Source organism: Peromyscus eremicus, chromosome 8a, assembly GCF_949786415.1.
Source record: "Peromyscus eremicus chromosome 8a, PerEre_H2_v1, whole genome shotgun sequence".
In the NCBI taxonomy this organism is placed as follows: Eukaryota; Metazoa; Chordata; class Mammalia; order Rodentia; family Cricetidae; genus Peromyscus; species Peromyscus eremicus.
This window is the reverse complement of record NC_081423.1, coordinates 68,279,494-68,300,529: the sequence shown is the minus strand read 5'-3', so window position 1 is coordinate 68,300,529 and position 21,036 is coordinate 68,279,494. Positions and strand designations below refer to the sequence as shown.

Below are 21,036 nucleotides of genomic sequence, written 5' to 3'. Positions count from 1 at the left end.
CTTCAAAGATAGGTTTCTCAGTGACTTCAGATATTATATTAATGTCTTAGTATTCTATTGCTGGGCTCCCACAGTCCACATCATCACCCTCAGCACCACTGTCTTTCAAGCTTCTACTAGAATGGCCCATTAACTGCTTAAAGCATTTCAACTGCTTTCCTAATCCAAATTTTCAAAGTTCACATTCTGCAAACAAGCAGAATGGTCAGGCCCATCACAGCAATACCCCACTCCTTGTACCAGCTTCTGTCTTAGTTGGTGTTTTGCTGTGAAGAGACACCATGACCAAGGCAACTCTTATAAAAGAAGGCATTTAATTGAGGCTTGTTTACAGTTTCCAAGGTTTAGTCCACTATCATCATCGCAAGGAGCATGGTGGCATCTCGAATATTATTAAAGACCAGCTTTAATAATCTTCTTCCCAGGGGCCCAGAAGAGAAGCTTCTAATGGCGAGAATTATTTTTGGGAAATAAATCTAAGTACACTTAATCCTTCTACTTTATTCCTCTGGGATAAAATCCTATCTACACAGCTTCAGTTCTGTTCTCGTGCCTGTGTCTCCTTTCTTGCCTGATTTCTCTCTACATTTATCTGCTGTCCCCTCTAAGTTCTTTCTTAATTCTCTCATCTTAGTTCTGCCCCATCTTGGTCTTTCTCATCTCGTTCTTCCCCTCTTCCTCATCTTCCATCTCATTCTCCTAGTTCTCCAGTCAAAATTCCCAAAATCCTCTCTAAGTTCCTGAGGTTTACAGTTATATACCCATGCAATAGCAGTGCTCTAGCCAAAGCAAGATCACCAGACTTGAATTCTTACAGGGTCATAAAGGCAGACAAGAGTTTTCCTCAGGCAGTGACTGACAGGCTTTCTTTTACAACCCAAAAGGGGAGTGGTAAAGGAGGAGGTCAACTAAGAGCTAAAATTGGTTAAGATATCAGAAGAAGGGAATTTATGTGCTCAAACTACATTCCTAGAGATGGTTAGGTAAATGTTAGGAGTCTATAATGTTAGTATAAATACCACTAAGGCTGTATAAGAAAGGAGGGTCTGAGTTTAATTTGCCTTAATTCAGGAGACTGTTTGGCCTTGGATGCTTGATAGGTATTTCAGATGAAATACACTGTTAGGAGTTCTTGGAAGCATACATAGCATACAAGGAAATCATTGCAGGAATTGGCTAATATATGTACAAAAGCTAAAATATCACCAAGACTTCTTAGCCATGGTTTGACCTTCAGAGACGTCCTTGACCTTTCCAAGTAGTTTTTGTGATAGTAGCTGAATTCCATTACATTTTCCTGCTGCCTGCCTGCAGCAGTGGCACACAAGCAGATATGTTGCTGGAGAAGTAGCTGAGAGTTCTACATCTTTTTTTTTTTTTTTTTTTTGAGACAGGGTCTCTCTGTGTAGCTTTGCGCCTTTCCTGGAACTCACTTGGTAGCCCAGGCTGGCCTCGAACTCACAGAGATCCGCCTGCCTCTGCCTCCCGAGTGCTGGGATTAAAGGCGTGCGCCACCACCGCCCGGCCTGAGTTCTACATCTTGATCAGCAGGCATTGAGAAGAAAGACTGACAATGGGCCTGGCTTGGGTTTTTGAAACCAAAAATTCACCCCCCAGTGACATACTACCTCTAACAAGGCCACACCTCCTAATCCTTCTCCAATAATGCCTCTCCTTAATGACTAAACATTCAAATATATAAGCCTATGGGGACCATTCTTTTTTTTTTTTTTTTTAAAGATTTATTTATTTATTATGTATACAGTATTCTGTTTGCACATATCCCTGCAGACCGGAAGAGGGCACCAGATCTCATTACAGATGGTTGTGAGTCACCATGTGGTTGCTGGGAATTGAACTCAGGACCTCTGGAAGAATAGCCAGTGTTCTTAACCTCTGAGCCATCTCTCCAGCCCATATGGGGACCATTCTTATTCAAACCACCACACTTAAATAATCAAGGGAGATACAAAACAACAAAAACAAGGGACAGTGAGATGGCTGAGTGGGTAGAGGTGCTTATCCCCAAGTCTGATGACCTGAGTTAATTCCCTAGGACCCACATGGTAGACATGGTAGCTGACTCCTGAAAGTTGTCCTCTGACTTCCACACATGGGCTGTAGTGTGTGTGTTTACACACACACACACACACACACACACACACACACACACACACACCAAAACCAGAACAAAAAATATGTATATATCATTCTCCCTCTCTCCCTTCCTCCTTTCCTCTCTCCTTTTTTTTTTTTTTTTTTTTTTTTTTTTTTTTGACACATGGTCTCACTTCGAAACCTCAGCTGTCCTGGAGCTCACTATGTAGAACAGGCTGGTCTCAAACTCTTAAGAAATCCACTCGACTCTGTTGAGATTAAAGGCATTTGCCACCACCCCCAGATTGTATACCATTTTCTTTTCTTTTTTTTTAAATTTATTTATTTTTATTTTATGTGAATTGGTGTTCTGCCTGTGTGTATATCTGTGTGAGGGTGTCAGATCCCCTGGAACTGGAGTTACAAACAGTTATGAGCTGCCATGTGAGTGTTGGTAATTGAACTAGGGTCCCCTGGAAGAACACTTTAACAGCTGAGCCATATCTCCATCCCCTGTATACCATTTTCAAATCAAGAAATTTGAAAGGGCTGTCTACCAGAACAGAGGAATAATAAATGATAGTAGCATTTTGAGATAAGGGAATTACCTAAGGCTGCTCATATAAAGGGTAGCTATTTTAATATATGGTTAAGTTTTCCCCATCAACTGTCCCTAGAATTTTTCTTCAGTTACTTTCTATATTTTTAAAATTTTTTATTCCTTTTTTAATTTAACTTTATTTTTAATTTTATATATATATATGTGGGGGGGGGTATGTGCACTTGAGTAGAGGTGCCTTCAGAGGCCAGATCCCTCTGGAACTAGAGTTACCTGATATGGTTACTGGGAATTAAACTCAGGTCCTCTGGAGAAGTATGTGCTCTTAACCACTGAGCCATCTCTCCAGACTTCTTTTCTTTTTGAGGTATGGGTATTTTGCCTACATACATGTTTTTGTACCATGTACATGTCTGGTGCCTGCAAAGGACAGAAGATGCTCCTGGAATTGGAGCTCCAGACAGTTGTGAGCATCGATATAAGTGCTGAGACTCAAACCTGGATCTTCTGGAAGAGCAGCCAGTATTCTTAACAGCTACACCGTCTCTCCAGCTCTTCTATATTTATGAATATGTATTTATAAACATAGATCAGCCCTTTACACTAGAAGCTTTTGTTTTAGTCTCTTACCCAGTCACAGATCAAAGATATTCAAATAATAAAATACTGCACTGAACTATGTTTAGATTTTTTTTCCTTGTCATTATTCCTTAAACAATAATCTTTACAACTGTTTATATCATATTTTTCCTGTTACGAATTACGTAATTGTTATTTGAATACAGTGGAAGATATGCATAAGCTATATGCAAATACTATTCCATTTTATAATGGATTTGCATCTACAGATCATGGTGTCTGAATATGCGCTACATATGTACCTGGTACCTGTGGAGGTCAGAAGAGAGCAGTGAATCTCCTGGAACTGTAGTTTCTGGTGGTTGTGAGCTACCATGTTAGTGCTAGGGTCCAATTCTGGATCATCCACAAGAGCAGTTGTTTTTCATTGCTGAGCCATCTCTCCAGTCCCCTTTGTACTGTAGGTTTTACTTTTCAAAATGCTAAAGAATTAGAAAATAGGAAAATACAGCTGTGGTGGTACGTGCCTTTAATCCCAGCACTGGGAGGCAGAGGCAGGTGAATCTGGTCTACAGAGCACGTTCCATGACAACTAGGGCTACACAGAGAAACCATGTCTCAAAAAACAAACAGAAAAAAAAATGAAAATTCACCTATCTCCTACCTTCTAATCACTGTGGTTACAGATTCGTGCCCTTTGAACAGAGCCCTACCAGGTTGACATTTTTACTGTTGTTGTTTTCTTGAGACAGAGTCTCACTCTATGAAGCCTTGGCTGGCCTGCATCTTACTATGTAGATCAGGCCGGCCTTGAACTCACAGAGATTTGCCAGTCTCTTCTAGGATTAAAGGTGTGTGCCACCGTACCCAGGCTGCATTGATTTTTGGTTTTTTTCGGGACAGGGTTTCTCTGTGTAGCTTTGGTGCTGTCCTGGATCTTGCTCTGTAGACTAGGCTGGACTCGAACTCACAAGATCTATCTACCTGGCTCTGCCTCCCGAGTGCTGGGATTAAAGGCGTGCACCACCACCGCCCAGCTTTTTTTTTTTTTTAATATATATATATATATTATGTAAAGAGATCTGTTGGGGTTTGCAGTTTAGTTAGTTGAGACAAAAGGTAAAACTTTCAATCACCCACAGTATACATCCTTCATCCTTTCCATGGACAGGAATAAGAGTTTTCTTTGGGGGGGGGTGAATTATGAGTTACTTTATCCAACATTCATCTTTAGTTGGCCAAGGACAATTGTTTTACTGATGTGGTGGTGCATATCTTTAATCCCAGCAGAAGTAGAAGCAGGCAGATCTCTGTGAGCTCAAGGCTAACTTAGTTCCAGAACAGATAGAGCTACATAGTGAAACCTTGTCTCAAAAAAAAAAAAAAAATGCTGTACATCACAGGGATAATTTTTCTAGTTTATCTAAAACCTTCCTTCCTTCCTTTCTTTTTTTTTTTTCTTTTTTTCTTTTTTTGTAGAACTTCCCTCAGGACAACCAAAAAGTTCGACTCTCAGTGAGTGGATATTTGTGTGCATTTGAAATTCCCATTCTTGCATCTCCAGTCTCAGCATGTAGTCCAATACAAACAGGTAAGGTAGAACTAGACTTAATTCTCAGGATCTCAGTATTAAACTTTGGTCTAGGGCCAGCAAAATAGCTTAGCTTGATAAAGGGACTTGCAGCTAAGCCTGATCCAAGCCTGATGTCTTGAGTTCAGTCCTCAGGACTCACATGGTGGATGGAGAGAACTGACTCCTTTAAATTGTTCTCTGACTTCCACATGCATGCTGTGGCATGTGCTTATGCACACATACATGAATACATACATAAATGTAATAAAATTTGGTCTAAGAATTAATATATATTGTTTGTTTGTTTTCTGAAACAGGGTTTCTCTGTGTATCCTTGCTGTTCTGGAACTCTCTTTGTAGACCAGGCTGGCCTTGAATCATAGAGATCTGAGTGCTGGGATTAAAATCACAGCAGAAACCTTTGACTGGAGCTTTTTGTAGGAATTCTAATAATCATTTGACTCAGATTTTTCTTTTGATTGATGAGGAATCTAAAGTTCAGAACCGGTAAATAAGCAAGCTAAGTAGGTAGCTCTTAGCTCATATACATACCATTAATACTCACATCTCTTTTAACTCTTTTTATAATGGTAAGATGGCACAGATAGTATGAAAGAAACATACTACCAGAAAATATAAACAATAAATTTAGTAAATAGGAATTTGTCTGTCTGGTTATTGCACATGCTTTAATATGGTTGGTCATTCAGTCCTTTGGGCTTCATATACTTTGTCCTTTTGTTGTGGTGCTAAGTGTCTAACCTAAGGTCTTAGACATGCTAGGTCAGTGTTATACTATACCTCTTGGTAGCATTTTGTGTAAGAGTATTTTCCTGAGAAGATCCCACATACACATGTCTACTAACCCCAAAAAGTAAAAACATGAGATCAGAAGTAATGACTGCACTAAAGTCCAATTTGGTGAACCAGTGAGTTTGTATTGGGGTTACTCACAGGAATATGGGGAGGGGTTACTTACAGGAGCAGAGATGACTCAAAAAAGCAGCTCATCACCAAGAAGCCCTCCATAACCCTAGTGAAGACTCAAGAGATCTGTATCCCTGGAGCCCTCTACACAGCTTGAGGCAGCCCCCACAGTCCGAGAAATCTCCACCAGCATCTTAGCTGTGCAGAGTCTCCTTCCCCATACTAAATTACTGCTTTTATAAGGCTGTAAAGGGGCCTCCCAGAGTTTCACAAGTTCCCACTTTGTCAGACATGTGACATTTTATTTGTTGCCTGATCTCCTGAGCCTTCCCCTTTCCCCTTGGGAAAATGTTTCAGTTGGGAGGAAAAATGATATATAATATAGCCCTTAGTTTTTTGACACAATTGTTAACACTGTGTTTCTCAGATTTGCCCAGATCTCACTCTTTAGTCCAAGATACCATCAAACTCATGATCCTCCTGCCTCTGGCTTCCAAGTGCAGAGATTCCAAGTGTAAACCATTATGCCCAGGGATTCTTCCTTGACAGCTTACTATTAGGTTAATTCTCCTACTATAAAGGACTTGATAAGAAGTGAAGCTCCTCTCACTGGCATGTAACAGTTATGGTGATGGTGAGTTAGTAGATAATTTCATGTTCTCTATTTAGAATGTCTCTGTTTGATGGGACTTTGCAATGATGGAAACTAGCATCTCTGTTCTCCAATACAGTATCCATCACTTGCATGGGCTATTGTGCACTTGAAATGTAGTTATTTAGACTAAGCCTTAGTCACTAAGGGAATGCATTTTTATCTTTGTTTTCATTTAAAAATTAACAGTTGGCTTAGGGCCAGATTGAATAGAATATTTTGAGAATAGGGAATTTTAGAGGAAAGAGAAAATGAATGGTAGAGATGTTTGTGTTCCACATGATACTCTTGGGATTGCTGCAGAAGCACTACTTAACAGTTACCACACTTCTCTTTCTTTGTCCTTTAGTCATAAGTGTGAGTTATAAAAATAAATTCTAGGGCAGTGGTGGCGCATGCCTTTAATCCCAGCACTCGGGAGCAGAGGCAGGCGGATCTCTGTGAGTTCGAGGCCAGCCTAGTCTACAGAGTGAGATCCAGGACAGGCACCAAAACAACACAGAGAAACCCTGTCTTGAAAAAAATAAATAAAAATAAAAATAAAATAAATAAATTCTAGACTTTAAATTTACCAATAAATAGAATTGTTTGTTGGTCTGTGAGTTTTCCCTGTCCTGAATTAGGGGAGTCTACACTGTCAATGTTCAAAACACTTAATACTTAAGAAAAGAAAGAGATGATGGTGATACAAGGTTATGATACTGTGCACATCTCTAAATTTATAGATTGCTCCTCTTCTCCATCTACAAATGGACTGTTCACCCTGACTACCAATGGGGACCTGCCTCGACCTATATTCATCCCCAATGGAATGCCAAGTACAGTTGTACCATGTGGAACTGAGAAGAACGTCACAAATGGAGTGGTGAATGGTCATATGCCACCTCTTCCTGATGACCCATTTACAGGCTACATCATTGCAGTCCATCGAAAAATGGTTAGTTAAATGTTGGGCAAGTTATTATTGGTCCTATCAACTATCACTGGTAAAATGCAACCATTTTGTCTCTTCCACATCTTTCTTAAATGTACTCTCATTCTATCATATATGCTTATGTAAGTGTTAGAACCAGGATTCCTTGTCATATGTTGCTGCTATTATATGAAATAACATTCCTTACTGTTAAGAGGCAGCAGAATGATAGATGGAGCACTGGAGAGGCTGAGGAAGGAGAATCGTGATTTGGAGGCCAGCCTGGGTTACATAGCAAGTAAAGGCTAACCTGAGCTAAATATTAAGACCGTGTCTCAAACATACAAAAAATAAAAGAGTGAACTGAACTGGCTAGCCAGTACACCCACGTACTGCTTTCTTCTAGAATGTGTGTCCTACATGTATAGACTTAATCTCTGCCATGTAAATGTGAGCAACTTTGGAAAAGGTTTTATTTTTGTCATTGTGTGGTTTTTGGAAGACACAAAAATGTTCTTTGACACTTTTTGGGGGGGGGGGTTTGGGTTTTTTTTTTTTTTTTTTTTTTTTTTTTTTTTTTTTTTTTTTTGTAATTCCTCCCTTGCTAAACTAGCCTTCCATTGAAGGCTAACTTTTTAATTTTTTTCTGATTAAAAAAAAAGTGAGGGTGGGACTGGAGAGGTGATTCATTGGTTAAGAGCACTGGCAGTTTATGACCTATTGTAACTATAGTTCCAGGAGACCCAGTGTCCTCTTCTGGCCTCCATGTGGTACACAGACATATATGCAGGAAAAACACCCATACACGTAAAATAAAATAAAAATAAATCTTTTTTTAATTTATTTTTATTTCATGTGCATGGGTGTTTTGCCTGCATTTTGTCTAATCCTGGAGTTACAGACAGTTGGGAGCTGCTGTGTGGGTGCTGGGAATTGATCCCGGGTCCTCTGGAAGAACAGTCAATGCTCTTAACTGCTGAGCCATCTCTCCAAGTCCCCTCCCCCCCCTTTTTTTTAAAGGTTTGGGAGGAGGAGGTTAATGAGATGGCTCAGTGGTTACAGCACTTGCCAAGCAAGCATGAGGACAAGTTAAGAGTTTGGATTCCCAGAACCTGTATAAATGCCAGGTGGGGGTCTCGGCCAGCTTGTCATTTCAGCTCAGAAGACAGAGACAGGAAATCCCCAGGATAAACTGGTTAGCAAGACTAGCTGTATTGCAAACTCCAGATTTAATTAAGAGAACCTGCCTCAATTAACAGGTTTAAGAGTGGTCAAGGATATTGGGCTATGGTGGTGCCTCTGAGAGACAGAGGCAGGCACGTCTTTGTGAGTTCGAGGTCAGCCTGGTCTACAGAGCCAGTTTGAGGACAGCCAAAGCTACACGGAGAAACCCTGTCTCGATAAAAAAAAACAAACGTAAAAGAGTGATCAAGGGTTGTTTCCAACATCAACCTTGGGCCTACACATGCACTCGCATACACACATGAAAAAGAAAAAAGAAAAAATTGAAAACTGTTAAGTAAGTGATTGAGGTATAGTTGGGTACTCAGAAAAGAAGAACGAGCAATTGGGCTAGTAATTGAGCAACTATATTATGGCTCTAATCCTGCTACTAAATAGCCATTGAGCCCTTTGAGCTTTGTTATCATCATTTTATAAAACAGAAGAGTAGGAGTGGGCACACACTTAATACCAGTACTCAGGAGACAGAGGCAGGTGGATATCTTGGGAGTTTCAAGCCAGCCATGACACTAGAGACCCTGTCTCAAAAAAATAAAAATAAAATAAGTAAAAGAGTTGGGTTGAGCCGGGCGGTGGTGGCGCACACTTTTAATCCCAGCATTTGGGAGGCAGAGGCAGGCGGATCTCTGTGAGTTCGAGGTTCGAGGCCAGCCTGGGCTACCAAGTGAGTTCCAGGGAAGGCGCAAAGCTACACAGAGAAACCCTGTCTCAAAAAACCAAAAAAAAAAAAAAAAAAAAAGAGTTGGGTTGATAGGTAATTTCTAAGAGCCATTAGTTATTCCTGTACTGTTCATAATTCACTCTGGGGCTAGGGGTGTTATTTAGTAGTAGAGTATTTGCCTAGAATGAAAAAGAGTCCAGGGTTTAATCTCTAGCACTGATCTCTAGTCTAGGGCAGAGGAGAAAGAACAAGAGAAATAATCACACTAGGTTCTCAAATTCTCATTTATTATGTTTTTTGACTAAAATGTACTGCCCTGCTCATTTAAGAAAATAAAAGTCATTGGTACATAGTTGTAATCTTAGCACTTAAGTTGCTGAAACAGGATGACCTTGAATTCCAGGCCAGCCTTGGCCTACATAATAACATTGTTTCAAAAAAAGAAAAAAAGAAAAAGTCAGCCTGGAGAGATGGCTCAACAGTTAAGAGCACTGGCTGCTTTTCCAGAGGACCCAGGTTCTATGCCCTGCCTACATGGCAGCTCACAACTGTCTGTAACTCCAGTTCCAATACTCTCATACAGACATATATGCAGGCAAAACACCAATGAACGTAAAATAAAAATAAATTATATATTTTAAAAAATGTTTAAAGGGAAGTTAGTAAGGAAAAGAAAATGAGCTTTATGGAGAAAGAAAATTAGTGTGTTAAAAAAAATAAGTACATTAATTATAACAAGAGAAATGAAATTATAGGTAAGGTACTATGTTAATTTCCAAGGACTTTTGTAACAAATTAAAACAAACTATGGCTTAACAGAAATTCCTTTACAGTGTAGAGACCAGAAGTCCGAAATCAAGATACCAACAGAGCTGCCCCACTCCAAAGACTCTAGGGGACTCTTCTTGGCCCATTTTTCCTTGTATTTCTGAGCCTCCCTTAGCTTGTGGCTACCTAACTGCGTTTCCTGCGTGTTCATCTGAACTTTCCCTCTGTCTCTGCCATTCTCTTACTTGGTTTCTTTATATCATATGATCTCATGTTAAAGACCTGCAGCTTGGGCCTGGAGAAATGATTTAATCAGCAGTTAAAAAGTGTTTGCTAGCGGGCGGTGGTGGCGCATGCCTTTAATCCCAGCACTCGGGAGGCAGAGCCAGGCGGATCTCTGTGAGTTCGAGGCCAGCCTGGGCTACCAAGTGAGTTCCAGGAAAGGCGCAAAGCTACACAGAGAAACCCTGTCTCAAAAAAAAAAAAACGAAAAAAAAAAAAAAAAGTGTTTGCTGCCGGGCGGTGGTGGCTCACGCCTTTAATCCCAGCACTCAGGAGGCAGAGGCAGGCGGATCTTTGTGAGTTCGAGGCCAGCCTGGTCTACAGAGCGAGATCTAGGAAAGGCGCAAAGCTACACAGAGAAACCCTGTCTCGAAAAACCAAAAAAAAAAAAGTGTTTGCTGCACTTCCAAAAGACTAGAGTTTGGTACCTAGTACCCATGTCAGTGGCTCACAACCTCTTGTAAATCTAGCTCCAGGGGATCTAGTGTCCTCTTTTGGCCTCTACTAGTAACTGAACATATATGACATACATTTCACAGAGATACACATATACACACAAGTAAAAATAATATGAACTCTTTTTTAAAAATAAATGAAAGAATTTAGGGAGGAGGGAAGACTCTCAATTACATAATGCAAAAACTCTTTGCCACATAAGATTGAATTTACTAATTACAGAATTTAGACATAAACAAATCTTGGTGGCAGATGTGCAGCATTCACCTCTATAAATGCTTTAATCCATCATATTTTTAAAATTTTGTATTTAAAAATCCATTTCAATACAAATAAACTTAGAAGTCATATGGGAGGCATCTATATAGAAAACAATAATATTGTTGGAAATTTTTAAACGAAAATATTGGTACTAGAGAAATTGCTCAGTGATTAAGACTACCTGCCACTCTTCTAGAAGACCCAGGTTCAATTCCCTGCACCCATATGATGATTCATAACCATCCAAATGTAGGATATCCCACCCCCTCTTCTGGCTTCTGTGCGTACCAGGCACAAATGTGGTGCCCAGACATACATGTAGGCAAAGTACCTACAACATGGTATTTTTGAATTTTTAAAAACAAGGGGGCATACGGTAGTGGTGCATGCCTTTAATACCAGCACTTGGGAGGCAGAGGCAGACAGAACTCTTGAGTTTGAGGCCAGCCTGGTCGACAGAGTGATTTCCAGAACAGCCAGGGCTACATACAGAGAAGCCCTATCTTGGGGAAAACACACACACACACACACACACACACACATACACACACACACACACACACAAATGGGCTGGCTGGAGAGGTGGCTCAGTGGTTAAGAGAACTGGCTGCTCTTGCAGAGGACCTGAGTTTGAGTCATACCATCCATCTGGTAAGTCACAACTGCCTGCAACTCTAGTCCCAGAGGATCTGATACCCTTGTCTGCCTCTACAGGCACCAGGCCCACAAGTGGTGAACATACATGCATGCAGACAAAATACCCATACAAATAAATAAATAAAATGTTAAGCAACTTAAAGTAATAGGGTCAGTAAGATGGTTCAGTGAATAAGGGTGCTTGCCATGCAAACCAAGTGACCTAAGTTCATCTCAAGACCACAGAAAGTGGAAAGAGAGGACCGGAGAATTGGCATGGCTGTTAAGAGTGCACTTTGTTCCTGCAGAGGGCCTGAGTTTATTTCCCAGCACCCATGTTGGGTAGCTCACAAGCACCTGTAACTTAAGCTCCAGGGTATCACATGCCCTCTTCTGGACTCCAAGGGGCACTTGTTCTCATGTATACAAACCCACACAGATAAATATGCACACAATTTTTTTAAAGTCATAAAAATTGGAAGCTGAAGAGATAGTGGTTAAGAGTGTGTATTGTTCTTCCAAAGAACCTGAGTTCAATTCCCAGTACCCATACCAGGCAGTGTGCAACTGCCTGTAGCTCCTACTCCAGGAGACCTGACATCTCTGGCCTCTGGTCACCTGCACATATGTGGTGTGCACATGTGCGCGCGCGCGCGCGCGCACACACACACACACACACACACACACACACACACACGATTCAAAATAAAGAAATTACTTTTTTTTTTAAGTAATAAAAAAAGGAGAGATCCAACTCTACAGAGTTGTCCTAACCTCCATGCACATACCATGGCACGCCCACACACACTTATATATACACACAATAATAATTAAAAATAAAAAGATAATAGATCAAGTTATTGGATTAAATGAAAATGTTTTTTTAAAGATTTATTTATTTAGCCGGGTGGTGGTGGCGCACGCCTTTAATCCCAGCACTCGGGAGGCAGAGCCAGGCGGATCTCTGTGAGTTCGAGGCCAGCCTGGGCTACCAAGTGAGTTCCAGGAAAGGCGCAAAGCTACACAGAGAAACCCTGTCTTGAAAAAACAACAACAAAAAAGATTTATTTATTTGTTATGTATACAGTATCCTTCCTACACACCAGAAGACGGCACAAGATCAAATTACAGATGGTTGTGAGCCACCATGTGGTTGCTGGGAATTGAATTCAGGACCTCGGGATTAACAACAGCCAATGCTCTTAACCTCTGAGCCATCTCTCCAGCCCCTAAATGAAAATATTTAAAAATGTTAGTTCTCTGCAAATTTACTCAGAAATTTGATGCACAATCCTAATAAAAATACTGAATGTGGTATGCATTCTTTTTATAATTTTTTTCCATTTTATTTTATGTGTATGGGTTGTGTTTTGCCTATATGTGTTCTTCGCACTATGTGCGTGCAGTGCCCAAAGAGGGCATTGACTCCCTTGTGTGTGCATTCTTGTGTGTATATGGCTTTAGAAATCGAATCTGGCATTTGGAAAATAAAAAGCACAGAGAGGAGCTGCATCGGTGGTAGTAACTGATTTGAAAATGCACGTTAATACCTGTTACTCGTCAGCTCTCTTCTCTTGTTTGTACATGTAGATGCGGACAGAACTGTATTTCCTGTCATCTCAGAAGAATCGCCCCAGTCTCTTTGGAATGCCACTGATTGTGCCTTGTACTGTGCATACCCGGAAAAAAGATCTCTATGATGCAGTTTGGATTCAAGTATCTCGATTGGCCAGTCCTCTCCCACCTCAAGAAGCTAGTAACCATGCACAGGATTGGTAGGTTCTGAGAATAAGCCAAGTCCTATGGTTTCTTAATACTAAGAATAACTTCTATGAATATGTTGTGATATAGAAGACCTATTTATCAACTAAACATCCTAATGTCTAATGATTTTTTTACATTTTTGTTTGTTCGTTTGTTTGTTTTTTAAGACAGGGTTTCTCTGTGTAGCTCTGGCTATCCTGGAACTCACTCTGTAGACCAGGCTGACCTCAAACTCACAGAGATCTGCTTGCCTCTGCCCCCTAAGTGCTGGGATTAAAGGTGTGCACCACTGCCATATGTGATTTTTTTTTTTCATTCTTTATTCTCACCTAAATCCCTCCTGAAATGCTTTAAGTAATGTCCTTGTCTTCTCTTGTTGCGAAAGTCAAAAGTATGACTTCACCAGGAAATTTGTATTATCTCAGTCCTCTGAAATTTAGAATGAGAGTGAACGATCTAGAAATGCACTCTGAAAAAGACTGATGCCATAACATGGTTCAGTTGGATTGTGTCCATACTGTGCCTTTTCAACAGGAAGTCATTTATAAATCTAGGTAGAGATGGCGAACCTTTCTTGTTTTCTTTGTGCTCTTCTACTACGGTTCTGTGGGGTCAGTAAATGCTTCCCTTTGAGAGTTTGTGTCTTCTGTCGCAGTTGAGTTGCAGCCCGTTTTCTTGCTCGTGTGGCAATGAGAAGTAGCTTCCGTGATAACAGAGTAAAAAAAAGTTATGTTTCTTATGTTAGAGGGTCCTGTGATGATTAAGAGGTTAGGATAAGTCTTCAACCTGCAGATAATTCATAAGCAAATTAACTAATGGATGTTTGGTTTTAGTAGAAGTGATATTTGGGTAGGATTAAATTTGAAAAGGACTGCTGGGTGAAGACTTTCCCCTGGATTTGCTACTGGACTGGGTATCGATTTTGAGAAAAAGGATAGGTTTCCAGCATGAGCAATTTTGTGACTGATCATGTCCTTTTTCTGAAATGAGAAATTCAAGAAGGAACAGGTTTTGGCAAGAAGGCCAGGAATACAAGTTAAATTCAAGATAGCTATTGTGCATGTGGGAAGTGGATTTGAATGTCCTTTGCTGGAAATACAGGTGTCACCAACAAGTAGATATTTAAAGTCCTAAGGTGAGGGACTATTACTTAAGAGAATGTTAGATAGAAAAATGCCCAAGGGCTGGAGAGATGGCTCAGCGGTTAAGAGCACTGACTGTTCTTCCAGACGACCTGGGTTCAATTCCCAGCACCCACATGGCGGCTCACAACTGTCTATAACTCCAAGATCTGACACCCTCACACAGACATGCATGTAGGCAAAAACACCAATGCACATAAAATAAAAATAAATAAAATTTAAAAAAAAAAAAGAAAGAAAAATGCCCAAGACATAATTCCTGATGTATTTCAACATCAGAGGTTCAGAAAGGAAGGAAAAGAAGCAGCCAGTAATGTCTAACCAATCAAGACTGAATGGTCACACGCCTTTAATAACAACACTTGGGAGGCAGAGGCAGAAGGATCTCTATGCGTTCAAGACCAGAGTGAGTTTCAGGACAGCCAAGACTATACAGAGAGACCCTGTCTCAAATAAACAAACAGAAGGAATGAATGGTCAACCAGAGGAAAATGACCAATTGTTTAAAGTCAGAGAGACTGAGTAAGAGGAGGACTGAACACTGCCCACTGTGTTAATCCCACTGAACAGGAGTCAAGATAACTGACCCAAATTTTTTTAGTCAAATTATGCGAGCTTTATTTTTTTTGTCAGACAGGGCTATCTCCCTAAAGTATGACTTGAGAAAATAGTCTCAAACATAGGAGAAAGTGGGGTTTGTATTAACCCCAAAAATGCAAGGCTAGGAAGTTTTTAAGGGTTGGGAGATTTCCAGATGAATTTTGGTTATGTACAAACTTGGATGAACATTTCAAAATTATTTGGTAGAATATCTTATCAGGGCAGAGGTCAGAGTATAGGGTGTGGAACATGTCAAATTCCAGAAAATGGGTCAAGACCTGGTCAAATTTAAGTTCTACATAAAACAAGAATGAACTTATCTTGACCTTTTAATAAGATGGCTTCTGACCTTAAGATGGAGTCAGGCGGGTCCATCACCTGCACTTCATAAAATGGTCTATGTTGATCTTGTGAAGTCTGTATTAGTATAAGTGGAAACATAGAGGGAAGAGTGGATTAAAAAAAAATACTTCAGACATTAAAATTTAGATACCAAGTTTGTCTTTTGCAAGTAGACACTGAACTATTTATAACTAAAATTACTAAATGCCTCTGATGTCCATCAAGTGAATTTAATGGATCACAGTGGCCAAAAGGTTGAAACAACTCAAAGATCCATCAGATAATGGGTAAACAAAATGTGCTATATACAGTACAGTATTACTTACATCAAAAGTAAGGAACCACTGATACATGCTATGACATGAATGAAGCTTGAAAACCTTACACTAAATGGAATAAACCAGACACAAAGGTGTAAGTAGAGCTGGAAAGATGGCTCAGCAGTATTGATTGGTACTTGCTACGGACACACATTGTAGAAAGATAGAACTGACTCCCTCAAGTTGTCCTCCATATATATGCCATGGCATGCATATACGCATACCCATAAATAAAATGTAATACAATTTTAAGAACAAATACTGTATAATTTTGATTTTTTTATTCTCCTTTTCCTTTTTGAGATAGGGTCTCACCAAATAGTTCTGATTATCCTGGAACTCACTATATATACACAACTGGCCTCAAATTCACAGAGCTCTGTCTGCCTCTGCTTCCTGAGTGCTGGGATTAAAGATACGTGCCACTATGACCTAATGGTTTTGCTCTTCAAAAGTATCTGTAAGAAAATACATAGAGATAGAAAACAAAGAACCAGGTTCTAGGGGAGTTGAAGAGGTTTAGCTACAAACACCTGTGATAACCAGATTTTTTTTTTTAAAGGTTTATTTATTTATTATGTATACAGTGTTCTGCCTGCATGTGTCCTTGCAGGCCAGAAGAGGGCACCAGATCTAATTGCAAGTGGTTGTGAGCCACCATGTGGTTGCTGGGAATTGAACTCAGGACCTCTGGAAGAGCAGCCAGTGCTCTTAACCACTGAGCCATCTCTCCAGCCCAATAACCAGATTTTAAAGAGAATGTTTGTTTTGGCTCATACTTCTGGGTTGGTCTTAGTTCATAATCATTGGCCTCACTGCTTTGCACCACCTGTGACAAGGTATATCTTGTTGGGGAATGTACAGTTGAACAGCCTGCTTGTTTCAAGGTAGCCAAGAAACAGGAAAGAAAGGACCAAGACCCCAGTTCACTTCAGGGACATGTTCCCAGTGACCTAACTTATTCTGCTAGGCTCATACTCCTAAAGGTTCCTCCACCACTCAATAGTACCACAGGCTGGGAACCAGGCCTTCAACATTTGGTCCATTAGGGGGCTTTGAACATCCCAACTGAAGCTAAGCCTAGGAACTCATTCCCATAATATAAGTTGCTCCCCAGGGTAAGGTAGTAGGATAGCAATTTTAAGACCTTCCTCTACTAGAATGAGTTTGCAGCTAGCCTGAACAATTTAGTATGATATCCTTTCTCCAGATGAAAAATGAAAGGAAGTTTAGGGATATAGCTCAGTGATCTAGTACCAGCCTACCATGCACAACACCCTAGGTTTAATCCCTAGTATTGAAAAGTTGTGTATCCAACTGTAACAAGGAAGGATGGGGTTATATTAGCTCAGTATCTGCTCCATCCCCTCTTAGGGTGCTGATTGGTTATTCTTTGTCCCTTTCTTTGTATGCCTTGGTTGCTATTCTCTTGCTTTGAACATGCCAATGTACAATCAGGTCCATCATTTGGGTTATACAGAAAGAGCTCCTGTGCCATACAAAAGCTTCCCAGTTGCCAAATAAGCTGTTAAGTACACCCCCACCAAGCTTCATGATTATAATTAACAAGAATTTGATGGAATTGTTTGTTGGAGCTTTTTAGGGGGTCATGTGTTTCCTAAATACCTGTACCCCAGAGCTACACCTGTAGCCCAGGAGTTGTATATATTTAAGGTACACAACTTGATATTTTGCTTCTTATTTAGGCAAGGATTAGTAGATTTTTTTTAAACTTTAGAGAACTCAAAAGGCACAATTGGGAGCTGGAGAGATGGCTCAGAAGTTAAGAGCACTGGCTGCTATTCCAGAGGTCCTGAGTTCAATTCCCAGCAACCACATGGTGGCTCACAACCATCTATAATGAGATCTGGTGCCCTCTTCTGGCCTGCAGGCATACATGCAGGCAAAACACTGTATGCATAATAAATAAATAAATCTTTTTTTAAAGGCATAATTGTTCTTTTTTTTTAAGTTATTTTAAAGATAGTGTATAGCTTTAAGAAAGATAGGGAAAAGGGTACTACAACTGGGACTCTAAGCTGGATGGTGGTAAGTTCCAGGACAGCTGGGCTATACAGAGAAAATCCTGTCTCAAAAAGCAAAAATAAATAAATAAATGAATGAATGAATGAATGAATGAATGAATGAATATAGGCAATGTGAACTATAATTGAGTGGGTTGAGATGTAACTCAGTTGGGTGAGGGCTTGTCTAGCATACAAAAGACCCAGGATTCACGCCTCCACATTACCTAAACCAGGTGTAGTGGTACACACCTGTAATCTCAGCTTTGGAGAGGTGTGGCAGGAGGACCACAAGTTCAAGGTCATCCTCAGCCACATTGTGTGAGACCAGCCTGGGCTACTTGACTCTGTTTCAAAGAAAGAAAAAAGTTAAAGTAAAAAGAAGAAGACCTGTGGCAATCTAGTATGTGCTAGTATGTGTGACCAGATTCAGATGGTCCTGCCTGGCTGTTTCAAGGCTGTGTTTGATGGGTTAGGATGAGCATCATGGAACTATGAGCATGGGCACACTGCTGTGGAAAGTGAACCTTCTCCAGGATAAGTTTAAGAGCTCTCAAACAGACATGCTTCTTAGACTTTGTGTGTTTTCTTCTTCCAGTGATGACAGCATGGGCTATCAGTATCCATTCACCCTCCGAGTTGTTCAGAAAGACGGAAATTCCTGTGCCTGGTGCCCGTGGTATAGGTAAAAGTCGCCTTCTATACAACAAGGCTCAGTAGACTCAGTTTCAAACGTAGTACTTTTTTATAAGATTCCTTTATTTAGAATGCAATTGTGAATAATGAGAAGCTTGAGATAAACTTGAGAATTGTCCATCTCTTCCTTGTAAATTCCAGAGTACAAATTTGCTTTCCAGACATGTAATTTTACAGATTTCACTTCACCCCAAATTAATAACAAGTGATAAACATTTTTATTCTAAACTTTTTTTTTTCTTTAGTCCTTTTAAATTTTTTATTTCATGTGCATTAGTGTGAGGGTGTCAGATCCCTTGAAACTGGAGTCATAGACAGTAGTGAACTGCCATGTAGGTGCTAGGAATTGTACCTAGGTCTTCTAGGGCAGCCAGTGCTCTCAGCTGCTGAGCCATCGCTCCAGCCCCTTTTTGGTCCTTTTTAAATGGAGTTTTACTGTGTTGCCCAGTCTGATCTCAAACTCCAGGGCTCAAGTGACCCTCTTCAGCCTCCTGAGTTGTGACTACAGTCATGCACATGGCTATTATTAGTCCAAATGTTCTTTCTAAGGTAGTAAAACATAATCTGATTACTAACCCTGCTAGTAATCTTCCCTGAGGTTTTACAAGAGTTTGATGGCTCATTGCTGTTACAGCAGGGACAGTATCCAATCTTTCTGAAGTCACCTTTTAGAAAACTGTAATAGGGCTGGAGAGATGGCTCAGAGGTTAAGAGCACTGCTTGCTCTTCCAAAGGTCCTGAGTTCAATTCCCAGCAACCACATGGTGGCTCACAACCATCTGTAATGAGATCTGGCGCCCTCTTCTGGCCTGCAGGGATATGTGCAGACAGAACACTGTATACATAATAAATAAATAAAATCTTCAAAAAAAAAAAAAAAAAAAAAAAAGTTACAAATAATTTAAAAAAAAAAAAAAAAAAAAAAGAAAACTGTAATAGTCATAATAACAAACGAAGTCTCATAGATATTAGAGCCGTGACTGTGTCTTGCCCTTGCACCTGCTTCTATAAATTTTGTATACATATTTAATTAAGGTGCTATTTTATAAAAAGATAAGCTCACAACATTGTAGAAATGAATTTATAATTTCTTTCAAGTCAGTTTATGTCAAATAGCAGCTAGTTTCTGTATCATTTTACTTGCCATGGAACTCTTTCTATATGTTAACAACTGTTAAGTGATTTTTAAAACCAAAGACTTGAAGTTACAAACATGATTCCTGAAATTATTATTAACTTTTACTGCTGCATTTATCAGATGCTAAAGTTAGAATCTGACAAACTATGAAGCTAGGAGAAATATTAAAGAGTATTTCTAATTGAGAAAATTTTAATTCTTTACAGTTTATTCATATGTGAATGCTTTCCCCTTTTAGATTTTGCAGAGGCTGTAAAATTGATTGTGGAGAAGACAGAGCTTTCATTGGAAATGCCTGTATTGCTGTGGATTGGGACCCTACAGCCCTTCACCTCCGCTATCAAACATCACAGGAAAGAGTGAGTGATGGGCCAGGGGGTGGGGGGTGGGGATTAGGTGGTGGTTTTATATGGGAAGTGTTTCCCATCTTAACTGTATCATAACAAACTAAAATCGGAAAAACAACTAGTGGCACTCTTTGTGGTGCTTGATATACTGGCATGTTTGCTTGGCTTTTTTTCCCCCTCAACTTCTAGAATCAGTTGTATTGGGGAATTAATTTCAGAAATACTAATCTTGTAACGAAACAGTGCATTTAAGAAGTTATAGGGGATGCTAGAGAAATGGCTCAACCATTAAGAACACCTCTATTCTTGCAGAGGACCTGGGTTTGATTTCCAGCACCCATAAGCCAGCTAGTAGCAGGAGTCTGCAACTTCTGTTCTAGAGGATGCAGTGCCCTCTTCTGGCCTCTAAGGGCACTGTATGCACATAGTACTCAGGCCTACATGCAGACTGAAAACCAATCAATACACCTAAGTAAAAAAATAAACAAATCTTTTTTTAATAAGATTTTAAAAGAAAGTTACAAGAGCTAGAGAGATGACTCAGTAGTTAAGAGTATTTGTGGCTCTCACAGAGAACCTGGGTAACAACCCTTAGTAACTCCAGCTCCAGGGGATCTGGTGCCCTCTTATGGCCTCTGTGGAGAAACACACAGAGAAACACTTAACACATAGATAATTTTTTAAATTATTATTATTATCATTATTATTATTAATAGAATCTGTTAGGTAATGTACATCTCTAATCCCACCACTTGAGGTAAGGCAGGAGAATTGTCGTAAGTTCCAGGCCAGCCTGGAACCACATAATGATGACCCTTATCTCAAAAAAACTTTTTTTTTTTTTTTTTTTTTTGATTTTTCGAGACAGGGTTTCTCTGTGTAGCTTTGCGCCTTTCCTGGAACTCACTTGGTAGCCCAGGCTGGCCTCGAACTCACAGAGATCCGCCTGGCTCTGCCTCCCGAGTGCTGGGATTAAAGGCGTGCGCCACCACCGCCCGGCCCAAAAAAACTTTTTGTGTTTGAGTCAGGTTCTCACTATGTAAGCCACCTGGCCTCA

General features: G+C 40.1%; 1 protein-coding gene across 1 annotated transcript in view; it reads left to right on the top strand.

Annotated features, from left to right (window-relative positions):
- The window catches only part of Usp32 (ubiquitin specific peptidase 32), a 160,752-nt gene that overhangs the window by 133,897 nt on the left and 5,819 nt on the right, over nucleotides 1-21,036 (top strand). Inside the window, exons 25-29 of the mRNA XM_059270702.1 lie at nucleotides 4,715-4,826; nucleotides 7,113-7,324; nucleotides 13,197-13,381; nucleotides 18,397-18,483; nucleotides 19,871-19,991. Of these exons, the coding sequence (XP_059126685.1) occupies nucleotides 4,715-4,826; nucleotides 7,113-7,324; nucleotides 13,197-13,381; nucleotides 18,397-18,483; nucleotides 19,871-19,991 (717 nt within the window). The remainder of the gene's footprint in view (nucleotides 1-4,714; nucleotides 4,827-7,112; nucleotides 7,325-13,196; nucleotides 13,382-18,396; nucleotides 18,484-19,870; nucleotides 19,992-21,036) is intronic.